General features: G+C 40.6%; 1 protein-coding gene and 1 long non-coding RNA gene across 3 annotated transcripts; one reads left to right on the top strand and one right to left on the bottom strand.

Moving 5' to 3' along the window:
• Nucleotides 1–11241: 11241 nt before the first annotated feature.
• cited4b (Cbp/p300-interacting transactivator, with Glu/Asp-rich carboxy-terminal domain, 4b) lies at nt 11242–13781 on the top strand. 2 transcript variants are annotated; one of them, XM_072460188.1, is made up of 2 exons: nt 11242–11474; nt 12199–13781. In XM_072460188.1, the coding sequence occupies exon 2, from the start codon at nt 12208–12210 to the stop codon at nt 13030–13032; it is 825 nt and encodes a 274-aa protein (XP_072316289.1). In that variant the 5' UTR covers nt 11242–11474; nt 12199–12207; the 3' UTR covers nt 13033–13781. The 2 variants fall into 2 exon arrangements, with proteins under 2 accessions (XP_072316289.1, XP_072316291.1); XM_072460190.1 differs by having other exon boundaries at nt 11259–11474; nt 12203–13781.
• A 10190-nt stretch (nt 13782–23971) lies between these two features.
• Nucleotides 23972–26770, bottom strand: LOC140373580 (uncharacterized). The gene is made up of 3 exons (XR_011929035.1): nt 26663–26770; nt 26270–26351; nt 23972–24012 (listed from the first exon to the last, which is right to left on the bottom strand). It is a non-coding gene; the product is annotated as an uncharacterized lncRNA (long non-coding RNA).
• Between the last annotated feature and the right edge of the window lie 89 nt (nt 26771–26859).

The following is a 26859-nucleotide window of genomic DNA, read 5'->3' as shown; positions in this document are numbered from 1 at the left end:
TTTGATGACTTGGGACTCAACTTGAAGGCCACTGACTCGGGATATTTAACCTATTTATTCTTTATCCAAAGTTATTAATAAACAGTTATTATAAAATAGTACAATAGGGTTTCATTAAGGGTTATCAACAATTTAATGCACAAAAATATTAGGTAATAACTTTGTTCTTTCCATTGTTCCAGTGTACTTTTCCAACCCAAATAAAGCCAACTTTTCCTTTCATCACAACGACAGTCCACTTTTTATACGCTTGTACTGTTTTCCTCATTCTCCTTTTTCCTTTTCCTCCTAATTATTTTGCCGCTGTCAGAGATGTTGTAACCAAACTGCCTGAATACTAACTGTCTGCCTAAACACATTTGTACTGCAAGTGAGTCATTTGGTAAATATAGAGAATGACAGCCCCGACTTTCAATTTGGCCTCAGCTGTTTAGCAGTCAACTTGGTGCACACGAACCGTGATAGACAGATGCATGTACGCACACACATAGATGGCAGTGATGGGAGAAAGACATTTGAATTTGAATTCAACGGTGCATATAAGGTGTGAAGGAGATGGAATGGTGAACATAGCGTGATGTGAATCTTTGCCCGGAAAATAGGTCATATCATAGGTTGAGCCACAGACGCTAGTGTTATTGCATCAATCTATCAGTGGTTGAGTCCTGCTTTTTGCCTGACAGCTATAAAAGGCTCCCCAGATGGTAAACACAAAAATGAAATTACAGGACATTTAAGTGTCTTCTTATTGTGCACAGAAAAAGAGCCTGTTTGCTTTCTGTATTTTTATATGGATTAGCATTAGCCAGATTTGCCTTTCAAGTTGCTGTCATAATTCTGTGGGAAGATTAATTTAAGAGAATCAACAGACAATCCATGCACTGTGACAAACATGTTTTATTGTTGTTAGGAGCGGAATGTTGACTCAGTTTTGTTTCCCAAATTTTGTAGTGCATAAAATAATGATTCGAGCTCAATTCCAAACTGTGAAAATAACAATAACAAATCAAAATTGTGTTGCCATAATTGAAAACCAAAACTTCAAATGACCCCCACTGATGAGATAATTTAAGTGATTTAAATATAGTTGCAAGCAACAGAAACCCTTTTTTCAATCTTTAACCTGTTAGGTTGCCCCCCATGTGGACATTCTCCAATAATTTATAGCCATTGTTGATATAACTTAACCTGAGGAAATCCAGATTGATTTGTGTAGCCCTCGGAGTGAAGTTCTACACAAAATCAATTGGGGGCCAATCTCACTGAAAGCGATCGGGATAAAATCTGGAATGTTCAGTTGAATACTTCAAGCTAAGCAGTGGATCAAACTGATAAATCAAACCTTTTGCTAAATCTAGTGTGACAAAAACACAAACATCTGAATCTGTTTTTTGTTTTTTTTACAAATAGAGCCTGTATTCCTGCTTGGGTTGTCTGTCTGTCTGCTTGTTTGTGTTTGCATGGTTTAGGTGTGATGCTGCCCTGTCAGTGGTTTGATCCACTAGAACATTCAAGCTCAAATGCAGCAGTGCGACCAGTTCAAGATGGATTCTCATGACTTTGTGAAATCCCTTCTACCGTGAGAATGTGTCTTGAGGTGGGTATCATTTACTTGAGAATTCAGGGTTTACTGAATGGTGCTGATAAAACTTGGATGGCTTGCCAAGCTGATACTCCTGTTGCAGTGTATTCACTCTTTTTATTCTTTCTTTTTTTAATTGGAGAAGACTATACGGTTCTTCCAAAACAGTGATGGAAAAAGGGTCCTGTGAAACATGTGTTCAGTTTTATGTTTTTAGTTCTACATCCAGGGTAGTTTTTCTTATGTTGACCTCCTCGTAAGGCACCTTGTAGGTTTGTGTGGTTACATTCACAGCCAGATTGAGCTGTACAAGGCAGTTTGACAGGCCCAGTTTCAGTGGGACTACATAATCTTTCAGACCAGTTTACAGGTGGTTATGCTGCTCTGGGGTCCACTCACATCTGAAATGGTTCAATCTGACCTTTTCAAACCAAACAATCTGTTCAAATTATTATTAAATATGCGAGACAAAAAATTATGTCCCTATCTGAACTCCCCTATTTGCCTCAACAAATCGTTTCACAAGTGACAGATTCTCAATCCCACTTTATTTGCTTTACAGAAAACAAATTAAAAAGCGACATGAAAAACAAAAAACATAATTAGAACACAGAGACAGATGATCTTTATCCTAATCAACAGTAAGTATGTACGAACGCAATCTGTAAAAATATATTTTTAGTTGTATTTTGAACACTGTTCAGTTGTAGATCACGTGCACAATACCTACTTTAATTTTGACATTCTTGATTGACTGGTCTTAAAAACTGTGTTTGTCCATTCTAAAAAACTGGGAACATCATAAACGTAGAAGGAAGACCAGACTTTGGGGGACTTAGCAGCTCTATCTGACAAGAATAGGACAAAATTCTTCTTCCCAAACTCCAGCAGCTGGTCTCCTCCCTGCACAGACATTTACTGACTGTGCTACAGAATGCCAAACATGGCCCTTCCCCAACTTTTGTAACATGTGGCTGTCATCTAAATCAGCCTAAGCATTTTTAATGTATTGTGTATGCTGTTCTGTTCTGTTTTCTTCTCTTTTTAGCTTATCCCTTAGTTTGGTTTTAGAAGACCGTGTGCATATTGTGCAAAGTGCTCTCTTTCTCTAAAAACAATAATTGTGACATGAAAATTAGACGTATTACGTAAGATAGAACTTACATAATGACATAAGAATGCAAGTAATGTTAGGGTCACAGGACGTGCCTTGGCGAGCCTATTTAGGTGTGATATTTGTTTATGGTGAGATGTGGAGCATCACTGCACGCTCCAGCCCCAAAACAGCCACCAACCCGACTCCTCCCAACATCTGTGAGTCAATTAGCTGACTGAACAGAAAACATCCCTTCCCCCCTCTCTCCCTTCTTCCTTCCCTCTCTCTCTCCTTCTGTCTCCCATCCTCCAACCAAACAACTCCATAGCAGCGTGGTAGGTAGCGTATACAAGCACAACCGCTCCTGTCTGCCCTGCTGGTGCTCTAGGCTGCTGGGCAATGGGGGGAGGGGCGACTCCACACTAGCCAGGGCCGAGGGAAAGACAGGGAAGGGAGGTAGGCAGGAGAGGGGCGTAGTGGGGGTGATGAGGTTGGATGTCAAGAATGTGGCTCAGGGTCTGCTCTTTTGTGCGTTTTGAGCAGGATGAATGGAGGCATGGCGGGCCGGGCCGAGCTGCGAGCTGGCTGCAGGATCCCTGTTGACTTGTGGGTTGGGAAAAGCCTGAAGGCCCTGAACTGCAGCTCTTGAAATAAGACAGAGTGATAATAAGGGCTGCCGGCTGAGCAACCTTAACGCCCACTATGTATAGACAGAACTATTTCAAGTCCTGTAACCTACATGGCTCTCGTTTGTGTCAGAATGGTTTTATTGAGTCTTCAGTATTGCCTAAGACTATCTATATGTCTATCCCTCTCTGTATATTAATGTTTCAAGCTATGGCGGTGGCCTTCTGGTCTTAAAGTTATTACATACTCAATAACTCCTAACAAATTCTTCAAATAAGGAAGGAATAGTTTTCCTTTTGAAAACCATAAATACAAAGGAATATATGAATCTTTTGAAGAGAAACAGAGGTGAGGGTCGAATTTCAAAAACGTGCCAAACGTCCATAGTTTCATCACATTTTCCTGGCCGAGAAGGAGGGTCTAAGGACAGGGGAGCTTGGGACATTTATCTAAGGACATGGGACGCTGGAACATTGCCAAGTCCCAATGAACATTGTGTAATCCGTTTTTCACTGTCGTCCTCCGAGACAACCGCTGTTGCGATTTTAATTGAAATGAATTGAATTGAATTAAATCAGCAAAAACAACACAAAAGAGCAGTGGAACAACCTGTTACCGTAAAAGTCAGACTATAAAGCGCTTCTGAATATAAGCCACACCAACGGAATTTACAAAGAAAAAAAAAATAGTACACATACTATAAACGCCTGTCTATAAGCCACAGGTGTCCATGTTGTAACAGAAGATATTTACATAAAAGATGGTACAGTAATGCGTGGGTTGTCTTTTGACCCGCGGGTCTCGTGGGTATCTGGTGAGACCTCATTTCATTGTAGGGTTTGTTAGGGCAGGTTAGAAATGCAGACCACCATATCGCATGTCCACGCTTAACGTGTATCTTTGCGTTTAGACATGTCTAAATTCAGTCCCTCATTAAACTAATTAATCATGGAATATGGGTTGGATTGCAATAAAACATGCAGCATTTTGAATCTTTAACAAGTTTAACAGATAACACATCCAAACAGTCTGCACTGCCCCCTTTGTCCTTGATTACTCTTTGTGAGCTGATTTACCTGTGTCTGAACTATTGCACCAGGGATGATTGACATTATGTCACAGTATTGCACATGAGTACAACAGTATTGCAGGGGGCAACACTCATGGTCCAGCATAGATGTGAGTTTAGCCAGGACCCTTCTGTCCCCCACCTCCTGCACCGAGTCCAGAGCACAGCCCAGGAGGTGCTGCTGTTCCTGCAGACCACACCTATAGGAGCTGATGCCACCACAGAGTCGTAGAAGGTCTTCAGGAGTGGCCCTGTCACTCCAAAAGACCTGAGTCTCCTCAGGAGGTAGAGCCGACTCTGGCTCTTCCTGTACAGTATGTCTGTGTTGTGAGGTCAGTCCAGTTTGGGGTTCAGCCAGGTCCGCTTCTCCTGCGCATGTACTTAGCAAGTGAGCAAGAGAGAAAGAACTTCCTGCTAGATCGCCCCTAGAGGCCATTAGCCCATAAAAATCTATAAATTAGCTGCAACGTAATTTAGGCCGAAGGTTTCATAGCGTGTGAAAAAAGTAGTTGCTTCTGAACCAACTTTTATGGTAGATTTAGAATTTAACATCATAAACTCTCCACTGGTTTCACTTGGGTTACCTGAAAAGTCTATGAGGTGTGATCTCTAGTCCGATCTTAAAAATATGCAATAGATACAAAAATGTATTGTTGGTAGATGATACTGTACTTCTTATTGTTCTACATGCATGCATATTTGGAATGCTATTCATATCTCAAAGAAGATATAAGTAGTATCAGGCTGGCTGGGAGTCATCAACTTTCCCCAGTCATCAAATCCTACGTCAGTTGATGTGACATCATGAATCATCAATAAAAATTATGAAAATATTTCCTCGGCAAGTTCACCTAACGGGAAGTTTTTTAAAAGCCTCTTCAAAAGTTTAAACTTTCAAAGAATCAACATAACCACCCTGCACTTAATATTTTTATTTGGATGATCTTCCTGAACAGTGTCAAATACTATTTGACCAGCATTTCACTTGCTATGTGCATACTCAATGTCAACCAAAAAAATTCAGTATTTCACTACTTTCAGTATCTATCAAGGCAAATGGAACAGACCAAATATACAAATATATTCTGCATGTCATATATAGTCTGTGTGCTATTGGTCGGAGGTATATCAAAACATAGATAATATTGCAATTATTGATTTGGAGATATGCCAAATTATAATATTGAGTATATTTTATATGTATTATAATGAAAACTATTTAAAAAGCCTGCAAAGCTGAAAAGCTAAAATCCAATCCTTCAAACAAGCATATAAAATTTTATTTCTGCACTTTTGTTGTTATTTTTTGCAATACTTGAACCTCAACCAAGACATTTACAGGCACATTTGGCCTAGCTGTGATGGACTGACATAATTTTATCTGAATATCTGTATTGGGATAAGCTGATATTAATTATGTATAATTTATCTACAAAATATCTCTTTATGCATGCCATAACCCAACATTTTTTGTTTGTTCCTCTGGCATGGGGGTGATTTTCTTTTGTCTCCAGCGCTTCCAATGTTCCCTTCCCCGCTCGTCCCTGATGCCCTCCACCTCCTCAGGCAAGCGCAATGGAAAAACGTTCCACTCACATGGCTAATTATTTAAGAGTCGTCACCTCATTAACAGTGCAGGGGAGATAATGAATGATTAATAGGTCATATTCCCCATCATGGCTTTTCTCACTACCTCCATTTCTTCCATTAGGAACTCGCCTAACAGGTTCTACTGGACCCTGTTGTCTGTTTAGCATGCACGCAGTCCCCCTTGCTCTCCTGCCCCCGTGCATGTTTTTGGAGGTAATCGGAGATGTGGTGACTTGCGAGTCGGCAGCTGAGGGGCAGGAAGTGTAGTGGAGGGGACATGATTAGTGTTTGTGTCGACAATGATCACCTCAGGCAAGTAAACGCTTGAGAAGTGAGGAGGTGGTTGGGATGCCTGGGAAATGTAAGGCAGTTGGGATTACTGAGAACATGGGGTGGACTGACATGGAAGAATTATACAAGCAGTTGAGACATTAAACGGAGAAGCGAACCGGTAAAACATTCAAGTTTTATTTGGGTATTTATTTTTGTTGATAATTATACTATTAATTAAGTAAGTAAGTATTGAGATGATATGGGGCTCACTTGAATACATAAAAGCTGTATTATTATGAAAGACATTATACAATATGGCAATCTCTGTCTCTGCTTATTTCAATTTGTACCGAAACAACACAATTAAGAGTATAAGGATACGTTGGTAGGAGTTGACACCATTCTCAATAGTAATAACATTACAGATTAAAGAATACTTTCGACATGCAAAAAGTCAGGGGCAAAGAAAACATACTTCTACCCTTCTTCCACCCCAAACTTGATGATAAGCGATTCATCTGAAGTTGCATTGAGGTGCCAATTTGTGCTACAGATCCCTCCAAACACCACCACACATAGGTACGGTTTGTCAAGTGTTTTGCCCATGGACACAATGGCAGTGTGCACTGGATTTTAGCTGGAATTGAGTTACCAGCGGTGGGCTCCGGCGTCCTATGAAGAGTCAATCCAATGGAAAGAATCTGGAGAGCCACTACACCTCCACCGACACCACCACACTGCACAGTACGCAGTCCGAGCTCCTCTTGTACTCTTAATGCCACGGAATGGTTTCAGTAACCGCACTAGAGTTGCTATAGTCTTGTAGTACCAACATTTTATATTTAACAAGTTCATTTTAAACTCTTTGTAGCTGTCCACGTGTATCGCTTACTCACCTAATGCATTCTCACAAGTTCCCAGCATCTGAAATATTCACTGCGATGGGTTTAAAAGTGCTTTTCACAACTCTCTGAGCCTGGCCCAGAGCGTGTTTTGCCATCACGATGAAACTAAGAAACATTAGCATGCTAACGGCGCACCTGAGAATAGAAACACTCTTAGATGCAGAGAAAGCGCTGTGGTCTCATTTTCACCCAAATAAATGCTTTTACAATACATCTGCACTGTGACAAAACAGATTTTACTTTATTACATGCAAAAACAAAAATGAGCAAACATTGGCAAGCTCTTTAAAAAATAAAGTTAAATCTTGTTCATAAAGCGTGCCATCCACCTCTTCCAGTTCCAGCACCTCTCCGAACTAAACAAATTGAGAGTAATTACTGGACTATATGATGAATTGAAAGAGGCGCTGTGTAATTATACGACATCATAAGACAAGCACCAAAAAGACAAATGACTGTGTGCAAACTCCTACACATAAGGCTTGTTAGTATACACATTATAAATACAACTTTGTTTTAAATTGGTTTCAGATTACTTTGCAACAGCATTATATGATTGCGTTGAGTTTATTGTGCCTGACTTTTTATTCACTATGTTGGTGTATGAGCCAGGGCTTTGCAGCCCTGCAAACATACTGACTATGGGTTGTAGCTGATTAAGCCACAGCTGGAATTCTCAACCTTTGTCCGAGTTTACATGCATGAGAGGGGCCTGAACAACTTTCTGTTCTGTGCTGATGGTGCGTTCGTGTAAACTGGGACATTTTATTTAACAACAGCTATTTTCAGCTGTTTTGATCTGCAAATATACCGTAACAAATTATACAAAATATAAATTATAAATTTAAATATAAATTTTCAAAGCATCATTCATGTATATCTTTTATTTATTTTTTTTAAAGATTGCTTTCAAGTTTTCTATGTATTTCTTATTCACTCTATGTGTCTTGATGTGGTATGTATGAATAATTATATATTTCAGTGTAAAAATAAAATGTAAAGCTAGACCATGAAAGACCAAAAATGCATAGTAAAGCATGCTTGAGTTGGTATGTCGTGTCCACCCCCACTCAACCAAATCACTACTTTCACTCCAGTCTCACCCCCCTGTTATGGCCTCAGGTCCGGAGCAGTAGTTAGCAGCTCTCTCCTCCTTGGTTGGTTGGTTGGTTGGTTTGTCGCTTGACAAAAAGTCTACCCGGGGCCTGGTATGTCGGCGTCATACCCTCCCCCATATGACCAACCACCCCCTACCCCCAGTGTTAGCATTGACTCAGGCTTACTGCCCTGCTCTCAGCTGCTCGGCTCAGTGCTGACTGTTGATTGGCGCAGGGTAAGGTCCAAGAAGGAAGCCTCACTAGTATTTATAGAAAGTCTCTCATTTAGTAGAACAATCACATCCCTCCCCCACACAAGCAGAGAAGTGAGTGACAAACTGACTTTTGGTTTCTCGTCACAGAGGAAATGAACTCAGAAAGACCCAGAAAATGTTGTTGTGTTTTTGTGACGTATAGCAATGGAAACAGTTACTTTATAACCAATCTGTAAATGTAATTTTGCATTATTTTCATGGATGGTATTATGTAATTAGCAAATCCAATTTGTTATGCAACACTGTCTGTATACTAGCTCTAAACAGTATTAGATGTAACCTATAGCGACTATACAGCTTTATGCGTTGGCAGCACCTAAGCAAGTGGGATTAGCCAGTTAGACCGGATTGAGTCAGTGGTCATTACTTGGCTGGGGTTGGAATAAAAATACAACCAGTGGGTCAGGGCACTGTCAACTCCCACCCACTGTGCATTAACTGTTGGAATATACGAGAAGCATCGAATAGTCAAAGGTGCAGGAGGTAGCTGGAGCAATGACACAGCTAATGGGGGAAGTGACAGCTATTTAGCATGTGAAAAAACATGGCTGCCTGCTAATGTACAACTTTAGCACTGCTGTTCCAACAAAGTCCGCCTATGGCATAAGGTTGACAGTTTATCCACAATCCTCTCTCTGGTTTGTACAGGCACTGTGTTGCCCGGGAATCCAGACTGATCCTTGACATATTCTATACAGAAGATCTTAGTCTGGTCACCGCCTCCTGCGCTGCGTCTCAGGCCAAACTTTGCCTGCAAACAGAACCGTGCAATCAACCAGAGGTGCTCTTTGGTGATCTATGATTTATAACTAAGTCAAACTTCCCTCACCTCAGATTAACAGTGTTTTTGTACTTTTGATCTCAATGACCGTGTATAAATCTGCAATGTTTTCCAGGCACATCTGAACACATCAAGTCTATTTCAACATATATTTAAAGTTACAATGATCTACTCCACATATGTATGGCAATTTCTACAGACTAAAATGTATATTAGACTATATTTAATCTCGCTATTATAGATTTAAACCTTGCTCGTAGTGCCACTTGACGTTCCTAATTCTTATAGCTACGACAGTGTTCATAGTGCAAGTTTTCACAGCCCTTTTAGAGCACTTCACCCCCTTCTAACATCCTTTCACAGACTTAATTATGCATTCTACACAGCACCGGAGAGCAAATGTTGCATAAAAGTGAAGGTCATCAGCAAATACCTCTACTTCCTCACTATCCTTCAATGGGTTTTACAAATAAAGGAGCGGGAAGTGAACACAACAGGACCATCAGTCTTACTGTCCATTCCAGTGTGTAGCTCGGCTCCAGAAGGCTCTCTCAAAGCTCGCTCTCTGTTGAAGTACTAACTATGAACAATGGTCAGCGTGGACATAAAGATTGGAGACAGTAGTTGATGCTTTGGTGCGTGCGTCTCTCAGACATCCTGCCTGACAGGACTGAGAGCCGAATAAAGATACACTGTCATCTTCTGCAGCAGCCCGTCACTTCTGCTATTGTTATTCAGCTGAGAGCCATGGCAGCAACAAAAGGACAGCACACTCCACAATGAGGCCTTTAAAGCATTATACCATGAAGGTGTGCTCACAGCAGTTAAGCTTCAGCCTGGAGCTGCCGGAGACAAAAGGCATCCTACTGTTGCTCTTTTGGCACATTGGGTCAGCTGCACTGGCCAAAACAAGGCCTTTTTGTTGCAACGGATAATTTGATAAGAAATGCTCTGAGAACTTCCCCCTTTGGGTTTATCAATGGGCCATTGATCAAAAATGTTGTGTATTATAACATATTTACACACATGTCTGAGATTATTACGTAATTATTTGATGTATTAGCAGCTTGCATGTCAACTGACTCTTATTAACAATTGCAGTGGACTAAACAAGATACTGTATTTGGAGCATTGTTCAGATTGTGTATTTTTTATGTAATATAAATTATAAGCCTGTGATTTTGTTATTGCCTTACTAGTTAAATGGCCATTTTTTTTAAAATTTATTTCATGGATAGAGGTAACTTGTGATGATGTTGATTCTTCGAATTTGGCCTGACCGGCTATGTGAGTTTCTTTCACCTGGGAGTGGCTTATTAGCACCAGCTGAGAATGCAATGTCAAACAATGACAAAGCCTGCCAGGGGTTGGCCATTTAAAGACAAGTTTCCTCGACATGGGTTGACTTGCCTTCCAAAGAGCTTCTTTTCAATTGCAAACACTGGCAAGAGGCTGTTGTCCTGAAGTGGACAATCAGAGCTGTGCATGCACACGGTCATGTAGGCATCTGGAGAGCACATCCAGCTCAGCTCTAGTTCTCTGCTGCTGCAGCCTCTGTGGCCTAGAATAGCAGACTGCATTCCAGTGCCCCCTCCACCACTGCTCCACCACTGCTCAGCCCAGCCAGCAGCAGCACCCGGGTCACATGGAGCAGTGCTCTCTGTGTAGTCTATCTATGTATGTACCCATCTATGTATCTTATCCATCAATGTCTTTATCCATCTATAATTGAATCTTATCAGTTATAAAAGAAAAACTCATTCGCACTGTAAAAGCAAACAACGTGTCTAAATATTATTTCAATAAGAAACAGTGGGAGGAGAGAATTAAAACATGCGACTGTGTCACAACTCCCCAGCAGGCTCTTTCTACGCCCATACACAATAATGTTCCGAGGGGCCAATAGGAACAAAGAAGAGCAGGATGGAGGCTCCACCTCTTCCAACAGCCTTCCTCTGAGCTTTTTAGATGTACATAATCCCTGAGTTGACCCAGAAAATAGGCAGTCGTTTCAAGATCTGATGCGGCAGTCTTTGTGCACACCGTTCTCGCTGAGCATGAAGCGTTACCCAGTGGAATACAGAGCCTAAACAGCGGAGCTTCGTTTTACACTGGAACTGGAACTAAGGACGGAACCAGAGCAAAGTAGCGCAACTTTGTGGAGACGTAACGGTTTCGGGTAAGTGCATTTTTATTGTTTGAGATAGTATTATTAGAGGAGTCCTGTGCTGTCGATCCATTGTTTAAATCGCTAACTCGTGCAATCCAAATTGATATAATTTCTGCATAAAGTAGTCTATACAATAAAACAAGTGGCGTTTATTGAATCCACATCCCGGACAGAAAGGTGGATATTCCGCTGTTTGGGATGTTGTGTGATGTCAATGTCTTTGTTGCAGCATACGTGCGTAAAATGTAACAGATTTTTCTGTCACAACTGACACGCATCAAATATGCGATTTTGATGAAAACGGTGCACGTTTTAGAGATACTCGTAAATGTTCGCACTTTCGTGCGCGGATTATCGAACTAAAATGTATCCAAACAATATGTGATGTGAACCTGTAATACCAACCTGGGCGTTCATTCCTTGGCACAAAGAGAAAGAGGGTTGAGGAAGACTAAGCATTACAGGAATGTATTTTCAGTATTCGCTCAAAGAAATTAAACGTCTTTGTTGTATTTTGTGGGGGTTTATCGTTTTATGGCGGCAGGTGTAGTAGTGAATTATCTCTTTATCGGAGATAGAGTAGCGTTCACTCAAGTCAAGTTGCACCATTCACAAAAGAAAACAAAATCGCATTGGGTTGGCTCATGACTGGTCAGACACATCCACGTTTGTTGTTGTTGTAGTGTGTGAACATGTTTGGTGAACATTGTCTTGATCCGTGTCTTTGCTTCAGACAGGAGGCATGGCAGACCATCTGATGATGCCCATGAATCACAACTCAGCAGGTGGCGGTCTCCACGGTTACAGGATGGGCATGAACGGTGGCCTGCAGGCAGGTCACCAGCAGCATGCTAACCAGCAGGGTATGCGGCCCATGCCCAACGGCCAGATGATACACTATGGAGGTGGGCAGGCCACCATGGAGACGGCCATGAGGCAGCGGCAGGCCATGGGTGCACCCATGAACGGACAAATGAACGGGGCACAAATGGGCCACCACCAGATGACCTCTGGAAACATGATGTACAACGGCCAGCCCGGGCAGCACCACCCTGGGCAGCAGCACCACATGCACCCCCAGCAGCACCCAGGCCAGCACCCACCCCAGTCCCAGCACCCTCAGCAGCACCCTCAGCAGCACCCATCCCAGCACCAAGCCCAGCACCCACAGCAACACTCGCAACAGCAGCAGCAGCAACAGCAGCAGCAGCAGTTTATGAACGGAGGACTCACATCTCAGCAGCTTATGGCCAGCATGCAGCTGCAGAAACTCAACACTCAGTACCATGGACATCCTCTTGGACCTATGGCTGGCGCCCACATGGGCCCCGCTCAGTACCGCATGAACCCGGCCCAGCTGGCCAACATGCAGCACATGGCCGGGCCCACGCTAGCGCTCAATGGTATGGACGCAGACATGATCGATGAGGAGGTTCTCACATCGCTGGTCATGGAGCTAGGGCTCGACCGTGTGCAGGAACTACCAGAACTGTTCCTGGGACAGAACGAGTTTGACTTTATTTCAGACTTTGTCAACAAACAGCAGCCTAGTACTGTCAGCTGCTGAGAGGATCTGCTTTTGGCACAAATTGCGCAAGGAGCATGGATTTTCTTGGATGGATGAGTGCTCAGTCCTGCTTTTATTTTTGACAGCACCTTTCTGCACACGGCAGCGGGACACACTGAGGACAGTCCGGGACGCCCACTGTGAGACACGGAACAGTGTCTCACTTGTGCTAGTGGCCACAGGTGCAGGCTCAAGGCCGGCTTCAGCCCAGGTTTCTGGACTTGAATGTAATAAAATGCCACTTGAACAATGCTATGACACTGTGTAGCCCCAGGCCTGGACTCCATCTTGATTAACATACAGTAAAAGGTGTATTTATTTATTCTAATTGGAGAAAGCAGATACAAAGAACAGCTTCCACGTTGTTGGAAAGTATTATATTTAGTTGAAAAAACTGCATCCTCTGCCATTATCTGTTGGGTTTAGAGTATATGTTGGCTTGTTCAGCGTATGACCACCACACTCTGTTATCTCATTGCAGTGGGAAGATCAAGCATAAATGGTTCACTTATGGAGAAGCGCTGCCTTTTTAGATGTGATGTTCTCTGAGTCTACTGCCTGTACTGTACTAAACTACAGAGCTGTATTCACAAGGTTGACACTGTTGTGTTCTATTGGAGATGTAGAACCGCCTTAATTTTGCAGATTATTATTTATTGGTTGTTTATATTGTCCCCTGTTTGTGGTCAAGATGGGGGTGTATTCTGTCAGAGGGCTTTGGAGGATCAATAAAGATGGCCTGGATAGAAGTGTGGCCTGCTTTCCCATTCATTGCTCTCCCCCCAGGCACTGCGAGAGCTCTCAGTGCTTGGGTTAACATGTGGGTGCGCCGAAACCTCGGCCTGATTTGGAGACATTTAAACAAATACAATATTCATGTTTCCTGTGTTCCTGTGCAGGGAAGGGCATACTGCAAATCTCCTGGGTTTTACATGAGCGCTCTGTTCTCGATCAGATTCAATGCACTTGGTAACAGAGTTCAACCTGACTGACATGTGATAATTGCACACACTTGAATATCCCAAGTTTAGATTGTGCTTTTGCTTAAATAATAGTTTTAGACAGAAAACAAATCCCATTGGTAATGGGTGAAATTAGTTTTAATAATATTTTAAAGATAATGGTAAAGTAATTACCTTCAAATTAGTTTCCTATTACTAGGTTGTTTCTTAAAATGTGTTTTTGTGTATCCAAAAGTTCATTTGGGTTTTATTTTGGCAATGTTGGCATCAGAGAGAAAGGTGATGGAACGGTTGTAGTCTGAGCAAGACTCCATCCAGATGCACCCGATTCTTCAAAATAATGTAAATGTTTAAAGAGCAGACTCATTTCTCCTGTATTCGAACTCCTGTCACAAGAAAGGGTGAGTTTACAATCAGAATGTCAACATAGAATCTCTGTTGTCCAACTAGTGGTATTAGTATTTGCCATTGCAAGATATCGTCAGTGCTCCTCCAATATACATCAAAATGCTTCCAATCTTTATGTAATGCCTCCTTTGAAAGAGATTTAGTTAAACTCTCAAAACAATTATCATTGTCTCTGTTGGGTCCATCATTTCTCCCCGCAATAACTTTGAACAATCTGCAGATTCACAAGTCCTCTCCGGAAAGCCGCCGCCACTTGCCGGGTGTAAAACAATTTTCCCGATATGATTGCGTTCATTATGAAATGAGGTCAAAGAGATTCTCCGCAGCAGTTTGCCGAATTGTTGTGTGCCTCCGAGCAATGAAAACGCTTGATTGAGGTCATGTTGGGAATGTCATCATGGTCTTTAGCTTTTGCCACATTGTCAACAAAAACATCTTTAGCAACATTATGAGTAAGGGGGGTAAAATGAGAAGCACTGGTAATGCGAGTAATGCTGATTACTCACTTTTCCATTCCACTCGTCTCCCACTATGTAATTGTGTTTGTCGTATTGTGGCTAAGGGTGGTACAAGTTTAAAAGTGCTTCAAATATGGGATTTTCAATGTTTTCATACCAACTACAGCCGCAGAAAATATTCAGCTCAAAGTAATTTATGTGGATTCAATTGTCGTCAGGGCAAGTTAAACAACAAACGAGTCCAAGAAGTTCCAATATTTATTTACTGTGTTTATAGAGTGTAAGTGAGTAACCAAAATGATCTTGAGTTTGAAGTGACAAAGTGCTTTAGGCGAGTATGTACTTATTACTCTTCCCTGTGTCTGTACATGAACACTTTACCATTCTGCTATGCACAGTGTAAGGCAAATCAATAGTTTCATTCATCACACTGTAGAATGCCTGTAGTTTAAGATCGAGGTGGAGCGTAAACGTGCAAATTCAATGGTAGAATCTGTTGTTCTGTGTCAAAATTAGAGTTGTCAAAAGTATCAAAAATCAAATACTTGTGAGAATCTAATTTGACACATCACAAATAAAAAAATAAATCACAAACTGGGCAAAATTTGACCCTCCCTATCAGAACTAGCAAAAGACCAAACTAACTTAAAGAAACTTAAAGGTGACTTAAAGAAAGTACTGTTATTTAGTGTTGAAATAAAAAGTATTTTGTTAAAAAAAAAAGGTTTATTTTAGCCTATTCATAGTCTGGAAATTGAGTTTGACATTTTAATATCATTAGAAATGCAGGTATTTTGTCCTGTATTATGAATATTTTCTCTGTAATTACTGGGTCTATCCACATAAAAAACAAATAATGGCATAAAATCTTCTCTGTTTAAACAAATAAAGATGAAATTCCTTTTTTTTTCCAGAAATAACTGCTACACAGTGATACCAAGTTTGTTGATCCAATCCCCAACAAAGAATGATCCGGTTCAACTTAACATTCATGAATTTTCAGTTTGGAAATGCCTTTTAAAATCTGCAGCTAATGACATCATTTTAGAACGTATGCTTCTCAGGTTTTCGCACCTTACCAAAAAGAGACTGCAGTATCAGTATTAGCAGTACTAGTGGCCTAAATGCATGTGTAGTTTCAAGTACCAACGTCTAGCTGGAGGCGGTGCATTATGGAGTGTGCATTTCCCGGCTCGTGGAGAGAATAGCTTGTAAGTAGGCCAGAAGCCGCCTTGGCACACTGCTTAGTAACGGTCGCAGGTCCTTTTGCCCACTGCCAATCTGGTGAGCTGCCTCTCCGCTGTGGCACATGGGGCACGCTGGCTTCCTTACAAATCTCCGTCTCTGCGCCTATCTCATAATTGTACGCTGCAGTGTTTAGGCCCGTTTAGAAGCAGAGGTTTTGTATTTTGATTGTGACGCCATAGAGTTTGAATTGCCATGGTTGTTTGCTCTCTCAATCCTTTGTTATGTCTGCAGCCTACCTTCACAGGGGCCAGTCTAGACTCGGGGCCATAAGCTGGGTGGAGACGTCAGCAGTTAGCGCTGTTGTTTGAAAGACAGCCCACCCACAAGCACGGCTTGTCGACACTGCGCCGTCTTCCTGTGGCACTCGCTTGTTTTTGGTTATAAGTCACAGACCAGAAGCCACACACAAAGTTTGAAGATAAGCAGGACACAAATGTAAGGATTTCTACGCAGAGCAATTACTACCGGTAATAAAGTAAAGGGGATTTTTCAAGTGGGACTTCCCTAAACATTTATACTAACTATGTCATGTTGGAAATGAGAGCTGCTTCACAGACTTCAACATTTAGAATTCTATGCCAGCATTTTGTAATAATAGTTGAGTTGCCATATTATGCTTACCAAATTGTGTAACTAAAGTTGATTTTAATACTTGCAATGGTCTCATAAGACTATAAGAAAACTCCATTTCTATTTAAAACTGTAGAGATAATACAAATAGGCTAATTAATGGGACTGGGCCTGAAACATGCAAATCCTTGATCAGTCCATGCTTTGGTTTTGGAGAGCAGTGGGTTAAACATTTTGTCCACAAACTGGAGCATTTTGAACCTTCACCAAACTGTTGTTCTTGTGTCCAAAGTGAAAAACATGACACCCACAATGGCTTCTCTAGTAACGTTTCATAGTATTTTAAAGTATTAGAAGTACTGCAATCTCATTGTGAAGAGGATCTGTTGAACACGTGAACACAACACTCAAATAAAAAAATAACACAAAACTGGGAATTATAAGAATCATCCATCATTGTGCTGCCCATGTGTTGGGTGACACTGGCTGAGGAAACTCATAGATTTGTATGACGTCACACTCAAGTTTAAATGCCATATGACAGGATTTAATGTTTTTTACATAATTACTTGGTAAATGGTGGAGAATACTAATACTGAAGTGGTAAATGTTTATCAAAGTTTTACATCAACCAAGTTGGAGTTTATCAAGGAGAAGGTTCTGGGTTTGACCACTGCGGCTTGGGTGAGTTTGCATGTTCTCCTTGTGTCTGCGTAGGTGTCTGCGTAGGTTTCCCCTACCATTAAAAACATGTACAATACGGTAGGCTCCTCCCCTCTGGAGCTAGGACTCCCCTGAAAAAAGATACTACATCTCAGTGGGACTTTCCTGGTTAAAGAAAGAGCGATCCATAAATAGATGTTGAAAATTACAAGAAGTGATGCTGAGTTCTAAAACAGAATCAGAATGTCCAGTGTTGGGAGGTTACTTAATACATAGACCAAAAGTGCATTTTCAGAATTCTCATTTTGAGTAACCGTGCAGTTACTCTTTCATTGACTTTTTCATCTCCAGACCGGCTTGGTCATTGCCAGTATTGCAGTTGTTTAAAGATGCTCTATGTCACTTTTCTTATGAAGGGTCCGCCACCTGCTCGTCTCCATGGAGATGTTATTGCTCTGTCTACTTTATGTTGCACAGCCATACATTTCTTAGTGCACCTTTAAGTATTGCTTAGAAAAACAGACTAGTCTTCAGTGACAAATGTAAGCACCAACCGGCTTAAGCAGTGGCCAATATTGTTCTGGCCTGTCCTCCTTGTACCCCCAGATATAACCCTTGTATCTATGTATTGGCTGCAGTCTCATTTTATTTCTCATCTTGTCTCGTGGCCCAGCTGGTGCCAGGCCTGGGCCCGGGATGCTCCTGTAGACCTGCTGACGGATAGGGTGTAATTTACTGTTGTCACGGCTGGCCAGGTCGGTCCCTCCATATATATACGCACGCGCACACACACGCACACGCACGCACACACACGCACACAGCCTGATCAAACAGACTAACAGGGATACCTCAATATCAGCCGAGCCAGGCCAAGATAAAGGATTTAGGTTCATTGTGTCTGAGGCTGTCCAGCTATACACCTAACACTGTGTAAAGAGATGAAGATGCGCCTGGATAGAGTCAAATGTGAAAACACCATGTGGGGCTGATAGTTTGAGTTCACTTGAAATCGTACATTCTGAACTGCTTATATTTCAAAGTCGAGCATGAGGGCGGGTGAGAAATACATGAAATAATTAGCGGTTTAACTGTTAAAATGCACATATTCAGTCCTGTGATGAATATTTCTGTGGAAACTGGGCTTGTCTGGAAACCTGGATTAAAGTTAAACGTCATCTCTATTACAATGTCAGTTGAAAAGGACATTTTACTTTTTGGATCCCAAAAACATTTTCAGATTTTTTTGTTTGTTTGTTTATTTCTTAAAAAAAAAGAAAAATCTGAATCGGCAACAAACTTTGACGATAATGTATTTTGTAACACAACTCTGTCTATCTCGTAGTGTATTCTGAATAATTATGTTGAAGTGCATACAATTAAAATGCAAAACAACGTGACACGATTAAAACACTTTACGTTTGTTGCACCACCTGTTATGACTTGATTTATCATTAATTATAGATGGACAAATTGTACTTACATGTATATTGCACCATCAATAACCACAATGTATTCTTTTGATTTTAGGAAAGTACCTCTATTCTGAATACCACTCAGTTACTCAAAGTTAGTATTCTGAATTTGAATTTTTGGTCCATGCATTTCCACTTCCAGCAAAGGAGTCCACCAAAGGAATTCTTGGTCGACTAAAGTCATGCCGATGCATCAATTAGTTGACTAAGGAGCTTGACTCTGGAAAAGCTCTCAAAACTATGAAGTAGGCGACTGTCTGACCCAAACTGAGATCAGAAGTATCAACAGCAAGTGTAAAAAGCAAGATTAAACTCATGATTCACTCCCATAATTGCAGCTAATAAATCCTTTATAACTGAAATAAACAAACTAGTCGACCAATAAAAATAGTTTAATAAAAATGGTGGTGAACTAAGACACCATCTTTGCTTCTTTTTGGAATGCAACTTTTAAATGTCTCTATTTATGTATTACGGTATCTTCGCTGTAATTGTATTTTTTTTTTTAAACTTGAAAGCACTTTGTAATGATGATTTTGAAAAGTGCTAAATGAATAAATGTCATTATTATCATCGTATATCAACTGATCCATCGAAAAAATGACAAAAGCCTCTTAGCTCTACTGCCTTCCAACTGAAACGACAGTAAATGGGAAAAAAAGTGTTTGTGAAAAGTTTTATATGGGCACCTTGGCTTAAGGGGACGAGGTGTATATTTACAATACCACAAATACATTTTACTACAAATTCATACACACAATTTTATTCACATTCCATCACGGAACAAAACACCACTTGTCAAAACTGGGTTAATAACAGTTTAAAAAGTAGTATATGAGAAACGTATAATCAAGCATTAGGAAATCAGTGAAATAATTTGCTGCTTGAATAAAACTTGGCAAATAAAAATAGCTCTGAATGATGAAGTGGAATAATGTGAGAAGACAAGTTGTTTCCCTGATGACTTGAGGAGTAATTTATTGACAACAGGGGCATGTTACTATCTGTGAAAACTGCGAGAAAGAGGGTACACGCTGCAACACGTCTCCTACAACTAACCAGAGAGGCATTTTGGCAAGTTTTAAAACCAGCTTTAATGTAAAAGTTGATATGAGAATGTGTGCCTTTAAATCAAATGTATAACCTCTTGGGGGCTTAGACTTCATGCAGAAAGTGGACGTGTTGCTTGAGCCAAACTTCCTGATTTTCTAACCCACTGAACCTATAGTGTCTTCTCCTGACTGTCAATGTACTGAAAGCTGCTCATCCTTCCACAAAATTATTCCATTTCTGCTCTGCAAATAACAACTGGGCTGTGCATGCATCAGGCAAAGAAGCAATCGCAACTCTATCCTTCCCCAATGTATTCTCTTACAGTATACAGAGGGCTCGCCACTGTTTTGTTTTGTGCATTTTAATTTACCAAAACATTCAAAATATTGTCAGGAAGGCAATAAGTACAAACCTAATTAACCAAAGGATCTGTTCCTAACCCATCCCTAACACTAACCTTGCTCTAGTCGTGGAATGATAATAAACATTTGCTAAGATAATGCAAAAAGAAATAAATTAACTCCGAGACTCGCACAGAGAATGAAAGACCAAACTTGTAGTGAGTGCCGTTGGTCTTCATGGAGATTTGCTTTACTTGGAATGTTTCCTGGCATGGCGTTAACCGTACCCATCTCCATGACGACAAGTAGTTTTTTTGGTTGTTTTTTTTTAAAAGAAAAACAGATACATACTGTGGAACATTCCTGGGAGACAAGCAGGTGGCAGACCCTTCTAGAACAGCTGCACAGTACACCTTTAAATTAACCTTCATCATGTTTTTTTACTCTATTCCCTTTTCTCAATGGTGGCTCATTTGCTCATTTCATTCAAGTCATCTTTGTGCATAAAATGAATTTAGCTAACATCAGAGCATTACTTTTCCTCAGGCTTATTCAATCAGCGGAAAATGGTTTGGATATGTTTCGGTGAATTGCAAATTTGCATATCTAGGTTTGATTGGGTCACATCAAGGGTAAGTTTACTTTGATAATAGTCCGTTTTATCCACTCGCCATTGCAGCAGATCAACATGCAACCTGAACAGTGTCCTACTTACAGTTGAGAGTAACATGTTCCTTGCTTAAAACCGTTTGTGTTCAAACGCAACTACATGTCCTTCCTACGTTGTGCCTGCAGTGTTAAGTGGCTGGTTCTGGGGCATGTTGGGGCAGGTGATCCAGAGGTTGCCTAGTGACTGCCGTCCCTTCTTCCTCCTCCTCCTCCTCCTCCACCTCACCTCCGCTCCCAAATGTGGAGCCTGAATGGTCTGCCAGCCTTTTGAAGTGAGCAGGGAGGGGGAGTAAATAATTTATTTTGGAGCGCGCAGATGACACTTCTCAGTCTGGGCTGCCTGCTTGCTTGGATGGTTGGAGGGGGCCCGTGGAGGGGGCCCGTGGAGGGGGCCCGTGGAGGGGGCCCGTGGAGGTGTCCCGACAGTGTCTGAGGGAGGTAAATATTTAAGATGTGTGAGATTTACACTGCGGAGCCAGAGCTGAGAGCAACAGTGGTTTCACAATGGCAGCAGAAGCTCTGTGCCAGCACATGTCCATCTGCAGCAACGCAACTCTATTGAAACCACAATTCAATACAGTTCAATGGCGTTACAGCGCATGCACGGTTCTCCAGGGAGCGGAAATCTAAAGGCAAAATGAGCACAAGCTAATAATGTTCCTCCTAATTCCCAACAAAATGGCATTAATCAAGCAGAAGTCAAAAGTAGTTACACAAATTATTAATCCAGGAAAAAAACTACTTTAGTACTGATTGTCAAATGTATTTAAAATTTGATCTGTTTTGTGTTAAAGCATCAGTGTGTAACATTCTGGAGATGGCATGTAAACTGCATGATTCCATGGAAACAGAAAGTTAAAGTCATGCTTCTGAACATTCTTTAGGGAGATAGCTAAAGTTTATACCATACTGTGCAATATTATAGCAAAGAAAATAAAAACATAATGGAAACAATGTTTTTCTACATTAGAAAAAAAAGTTATGTGCTAGGTTTTTTATGTACTGTAAACAGACAAACCATATTTTCAGTATTCAAATCTTGTTACTTCAAACAAACTATTACTCACATGAAAGTAAAAGTAAAAGCATGGTGTCAGAAAACTGCCATTTCCTCAACAGGTCACTCAAGTAAATGGTACTGAGCAGTAGTTGTGGGCATCAAACACCAACCTCTGTGTTGCCCAAGTGTTCAATTGTCTGCAAATATTCAACACAAATATGAATTTACTTTATTATCGATAGTTCATGGGTGCAAAGTGACACACCATACTGTTCCAGGTGTGCCACTATGGGACGTTTCTGCGTGTGCATGTTGTGTCTGGGTGGGTGTCCTCTAGGCACTCTGGCCTCCCACCTTCAACCAAAACATGCACAATCCTCAAGCTAAGCTTTTCCTGACCAGGCCTAGCTCAAGATGTGGAGATGGGTCCCCGGCACACAAAGGAAAACATCTCTAGGGATCAATCAAGTCTACATGATCTTCAAGCAAGCAGATTTGACCAGTTCACTTGCTCTATATTATCGCCGCCCACTAATGCAGTGTTGACAAAAAGCCCATTTTCAAGAAACAGTATTAACCTGGTCTTCAATTTGAGCCATGCAGCGGCCCAATGCACCACCTGTCCCTGGTTGTTACAACTCTTCTGTCCTTTGACATCTTAGATAGCTTCAGTTTTCATCACTTCTTGGCATAGTTGCAGAGCCATGATGATTTTGCCTTTTTCGCACTAACTGAAATCATTTTTCTGTCTGAAATCATCTGACTTCTGTCTCTAACGTGCACATGGGACGACACGGTGGAGCAGCGGTTATCATGGTGATGCAGCGCTTAGCGACCTCGCCGCACAGCAGGTTTTCCTACCACTAAAACATGTACAATAGGCTTCTCAGTGGGACTTTTCTGGTTAACTTAAGGTCTCAGTAAATAATACATAAATGAGCTCTAACATCACTAATGGTAGAATGACTTCTTTAGAGGTTGACTTTATACATGGTTACTTTACTTTTTATTTTATTTTTCAATCATTTGAGTTTTAAAGTATGTTTTGTATTTTCACTTTGTATTTAGTAGGTTCAACTTCAGACACCCAGGTAATATGTACAACAGCCACTTTGCATTGGCGCTATGCTAGCATATATTTATAATTTCTTAATCAGGTTAAAGAGGACATATTATGCAAAATCGACTTTTATTCATTTTTAACCATGTTACTGGTGTTCCCTCATCATTATTTTACACAGTTATGTTGATTGATCCATGCATGTTTGGGTAATCCTGTCCATCTTTGGCTTGAGTGGTCAGTTTTCACTTACCCTCTATTCCCACCGACTTCTCTGTAATTATCGGTATATTAAAAACAGACTCTGGCTCAAACATGGGCCATTTTTCAAAAGTAAAAAGATGAAAGATAGGTGAAAATCTGGGGCTTGCAACAATGAATGCCACTTCTATTGTTTTGAACAGGAAGTCAGGGTAGCTGTCTCCATTATTAAGCCGTAGACCCATACTGTGATTTACAATAACACAGTGTAAAATAATGATGTGCATTTATGTTTCATATTAAATGCCTGAAAACACAATACATCTTCTTTTAAGGCTAGGTTTAGGATTAGGTTTAGGAGTATTTTTGTTAGGGGTGGCGCTTTGGGAGAAGTTGAGGAAGCGGATCTTGGCAGAACTGAGGGGGAAATGACACGTCTTGGCCCCTCCTACTCCAGCCCCAGGAAGCACCAAACAACTAAGAAGCCCTCCACACCCAGTCTGCTCCTTTTTTGAGTCAGTTAAAATTATAAACTCCTTTTTTGAGCAGTGTTGTTTTAAAAAGGCATTGGAAAGCATAGTACCCCTGCAGGACTATAACTATAGGCCTATATGAATATGGTAATACGGACAATACTCTACAGTGTAAAATAGCCTGTTATTGAATCAGAACTCTCCTTAATGTGTTCAACAAAATTGAAGCTCACTCAAGCAATATAACATCAGAGAGCCTTTTGATCAGATTGCTCCATGGGGAACAAGCTCTTATTGTTTTCTTTACTTGCAGGACTTATTTGACTTGGGGCGGTTGAAAGTTATTTCAACCGCCCCGTCAGAGTTTTTGGGGCCGGTCCAGGAGAGTTACGTGCCGCTCGGCTGGAATAAAGGAGGAAAAGTATTAGCACAGTCAGTGTTCTGTACACAGTGTCTTTGTGAGCAGGGTTTTAAGCCGGAGTGTTAATCTGGTGACAGTGGCAAGCACATGCTAGCAAAGGCACAACTAACAGGCTACAGGCTGGGGGTGGAATTAATGCTACAGCAGTGCATGTCAGGGTTTACAAGTCTTATCCTGCCGCTAAAAGCCCCATACAATGTGTGTATGTTGGTGGTTTAGCAAGACAGGAAACACATTAGTGAGAATCATGCACTTAAACTTGTCTTTTAATCAGATCATGACATTTATTTTTCATCTGAAGGACATAAATAAATAAACATAGACACAACTATTGGCAAGAACACATTTTTTCATATTTTTTCAGAATGAACTATGGCGCTTAAACTCTGGCAGATAAAAACGGCAGTGATTTGTCGGAGGAAAATCATAATTATAGACTTAAGTAAAAAAATAGTCCCTCTTCTTGGTGGTGAAGAAGAGGGCGGAGTCTGAGTAGGCTGATGGTTCTGCTGCTGCGGGGTAGATGGAAACTGACAGGAGTTGCAGGTTCCTACTGCGATGAGGATGCATTGGCTGAAATAATTGAGTACACACTTTATAGACAAATGCAAAACATTCAAATCAGTGTCATAAAATTACTCTGGTTGGTACATAATCAAATACATGTAATGATATATGCTGCAGTGAATGTTCTTTGACCTGCACCATCTGTGAACATAATGATGACTTGTAGATAATGTGTTATCTAACAATCTAAAACCACAGGAGCAAAGTGGTGCTGCTATACAGACGCTACTTTGCGGAAACTTATGTCATTATTAGTCTATTAGAGGTTACAAAATGGCTTTATGTAATACAAAAGTCTTCATAACTAACAGTATTATATATCGGTAAAATTGGTGGGTGGGAGAAAATGTTATACTCAACGATGATGAGTTAAAAACATGACAATTCAAGGATTCAGTTTGTAAAAGTAATATATTATGTTTCCTTCTAAATGAATACTGAAAAAGAAAGCCAGATTACTTTTTGTTGCCTTATTCAATCACGTTGTGTCATAACCAAGAACATTTTCTTTTGCTCGATTCTCATTTTAATTGCAGTATCTTCAGCAAATCTTAAACAGCTTTATAGAACTCAAGTTAAGTATTATAGCATGAGAAAGAAGTAGCAGTGACATCAGTTGGAGTAGTAATAGTGATAGCCTACATATTTGTTGTACTTGGACTTGTTTGACTAATCACAGCAGATTCCGGTGCCACAACAGTAGAATTATAGCAAGTAATTGTAATAGTGGCAGTAGTTTTGGTAGTATTTGTAGCCATAGCTCCTTTATGTTTACTCAAGTACAAATGTGCCTGGTTTCTGATATGTGCACGCTTCAGTGTTCGACTTGCTTCCCTTTGCTAAAAACACTAGAACGTGAGAAAGCTGTTCTTGGTGCTTGCTTTTGGCCACAGAACTTCCTCTCAGATTTAGTGAAACTGGCCCTGAATGAGTCTATATGAAACTAAACTAAACAGCAGGCAGGATTTCCCCAACAGTACGCCCAACTGGAATCCACACTATTACTGTGATGTCGGTAAAATATCAGTAAAACGCAGAAGATGTACACTGACAAAAGTACACAAGACTTTAAAATATCCTTTACCCTGTCTGGCAATGATGTCAGACTTTGAAAACCTAATGACCCGAGTAACTACGGTTGAAAAAGCAAAAGCCGCACAATTATACTATCACACATGCCGTTACTGACCCTTAGGCTGGAGTTCATAAATCATGTTTGACCCCGTCTTGCAATGCTTTTCATCGTGTTTGGTCAATACACTTCTGCACAGTTCTGATTATTGTAGGACTATACAATTAATTGAATTGTAATGAGCCGAGATCCAATCAGGAATAAGTGCGGGTCTTTTAAATAGAAGAACCTGGAGTAATAAAAGTATGTGGTGTGGAGTTTAGACGCATTTGTGCTAAATGGAACTGGCACTTGTTTATGCTCATGAAATAATATTGAAAGTGATGCATTTGTTTTTAAAAAAAATAAAAATCAAATGAAATATTGACATAAACATAACAATACAAGGACATAAATATTGTCATCATCATTAGTATTTTAAAATTATGTTTTATTATTATTATCATCATCATTATTATTATTGTTATTATCATATTATTATTATGTTTATGTCATTATTGTTATATTATTTGACTTTTTGGCACCATCAAGCTGAGCACCTTCCGCTTGCTTATCTCCACCGCAGCAGCAGAACCACCGGCCACATCAGCCTCTCCATCTCCACATCTTCACAAGCAGTGTCTATTTTCCATAACATATCCAAAAACCAAAACATAACAAATGATTCTTCTTACAAGAATCGAAGCTCCAGAGTCAGTCCATCAATTATATCTCACTAAGTTGAAATGTTCACAGTATTGACATGACCTTTATTACTCAATGACTAACAGGAACTTTGTCAACAATTCACCAAACAGTTTCAACATTCAGAAACGGCAGCACCCGAAAGACGCCTGCACAAACCTCGGCCTCACTTTTCGTCTGATATCTGATAGAAATATCAACCCACTTCTAGAACAACACTGTTAAATTTGTATTCAACAAATGCCTACCCTACTCTATTGCGCGATCAGCATGACTAGACTGACACCTAATCGAAAAACCCACTATGTAGTGTTGGGAGCTTAAGTGGAATTTCACCAGCCAACCTTCACAAACACAACACACCCCATAAATAGCTTTGGCTTCACAAACAGCTTTCTGGCTACTATTACACATCAACAAGCAAACAAGCAGGCAGGCAGAGGCA

The sequence above is a fragment of the Eucyclogobius newberryi genome, unplaced genomic scaffold, assembly GCF_026437365.1.
Source record: "Eucyclogobius newberryi isolate DKJ021-1_F unplaced genomic scaffold, fEucNew1.0.hap1 SCAF_3, whole genome shotgun sequence".
In the NCBI taxonomy this organism is placed as follows: Eukaryota; Metazoa; Chordata; class Actinopteri; order Gobiiformes; family Gobiidae; genus Eucyclogobius; species Eucyclogobius newberryi.
The sequence above is the reverse complement of the archived record's forward strand: the minus strand, read 5'-3'. Positions and strand labels throughout refer to the sequence as shown.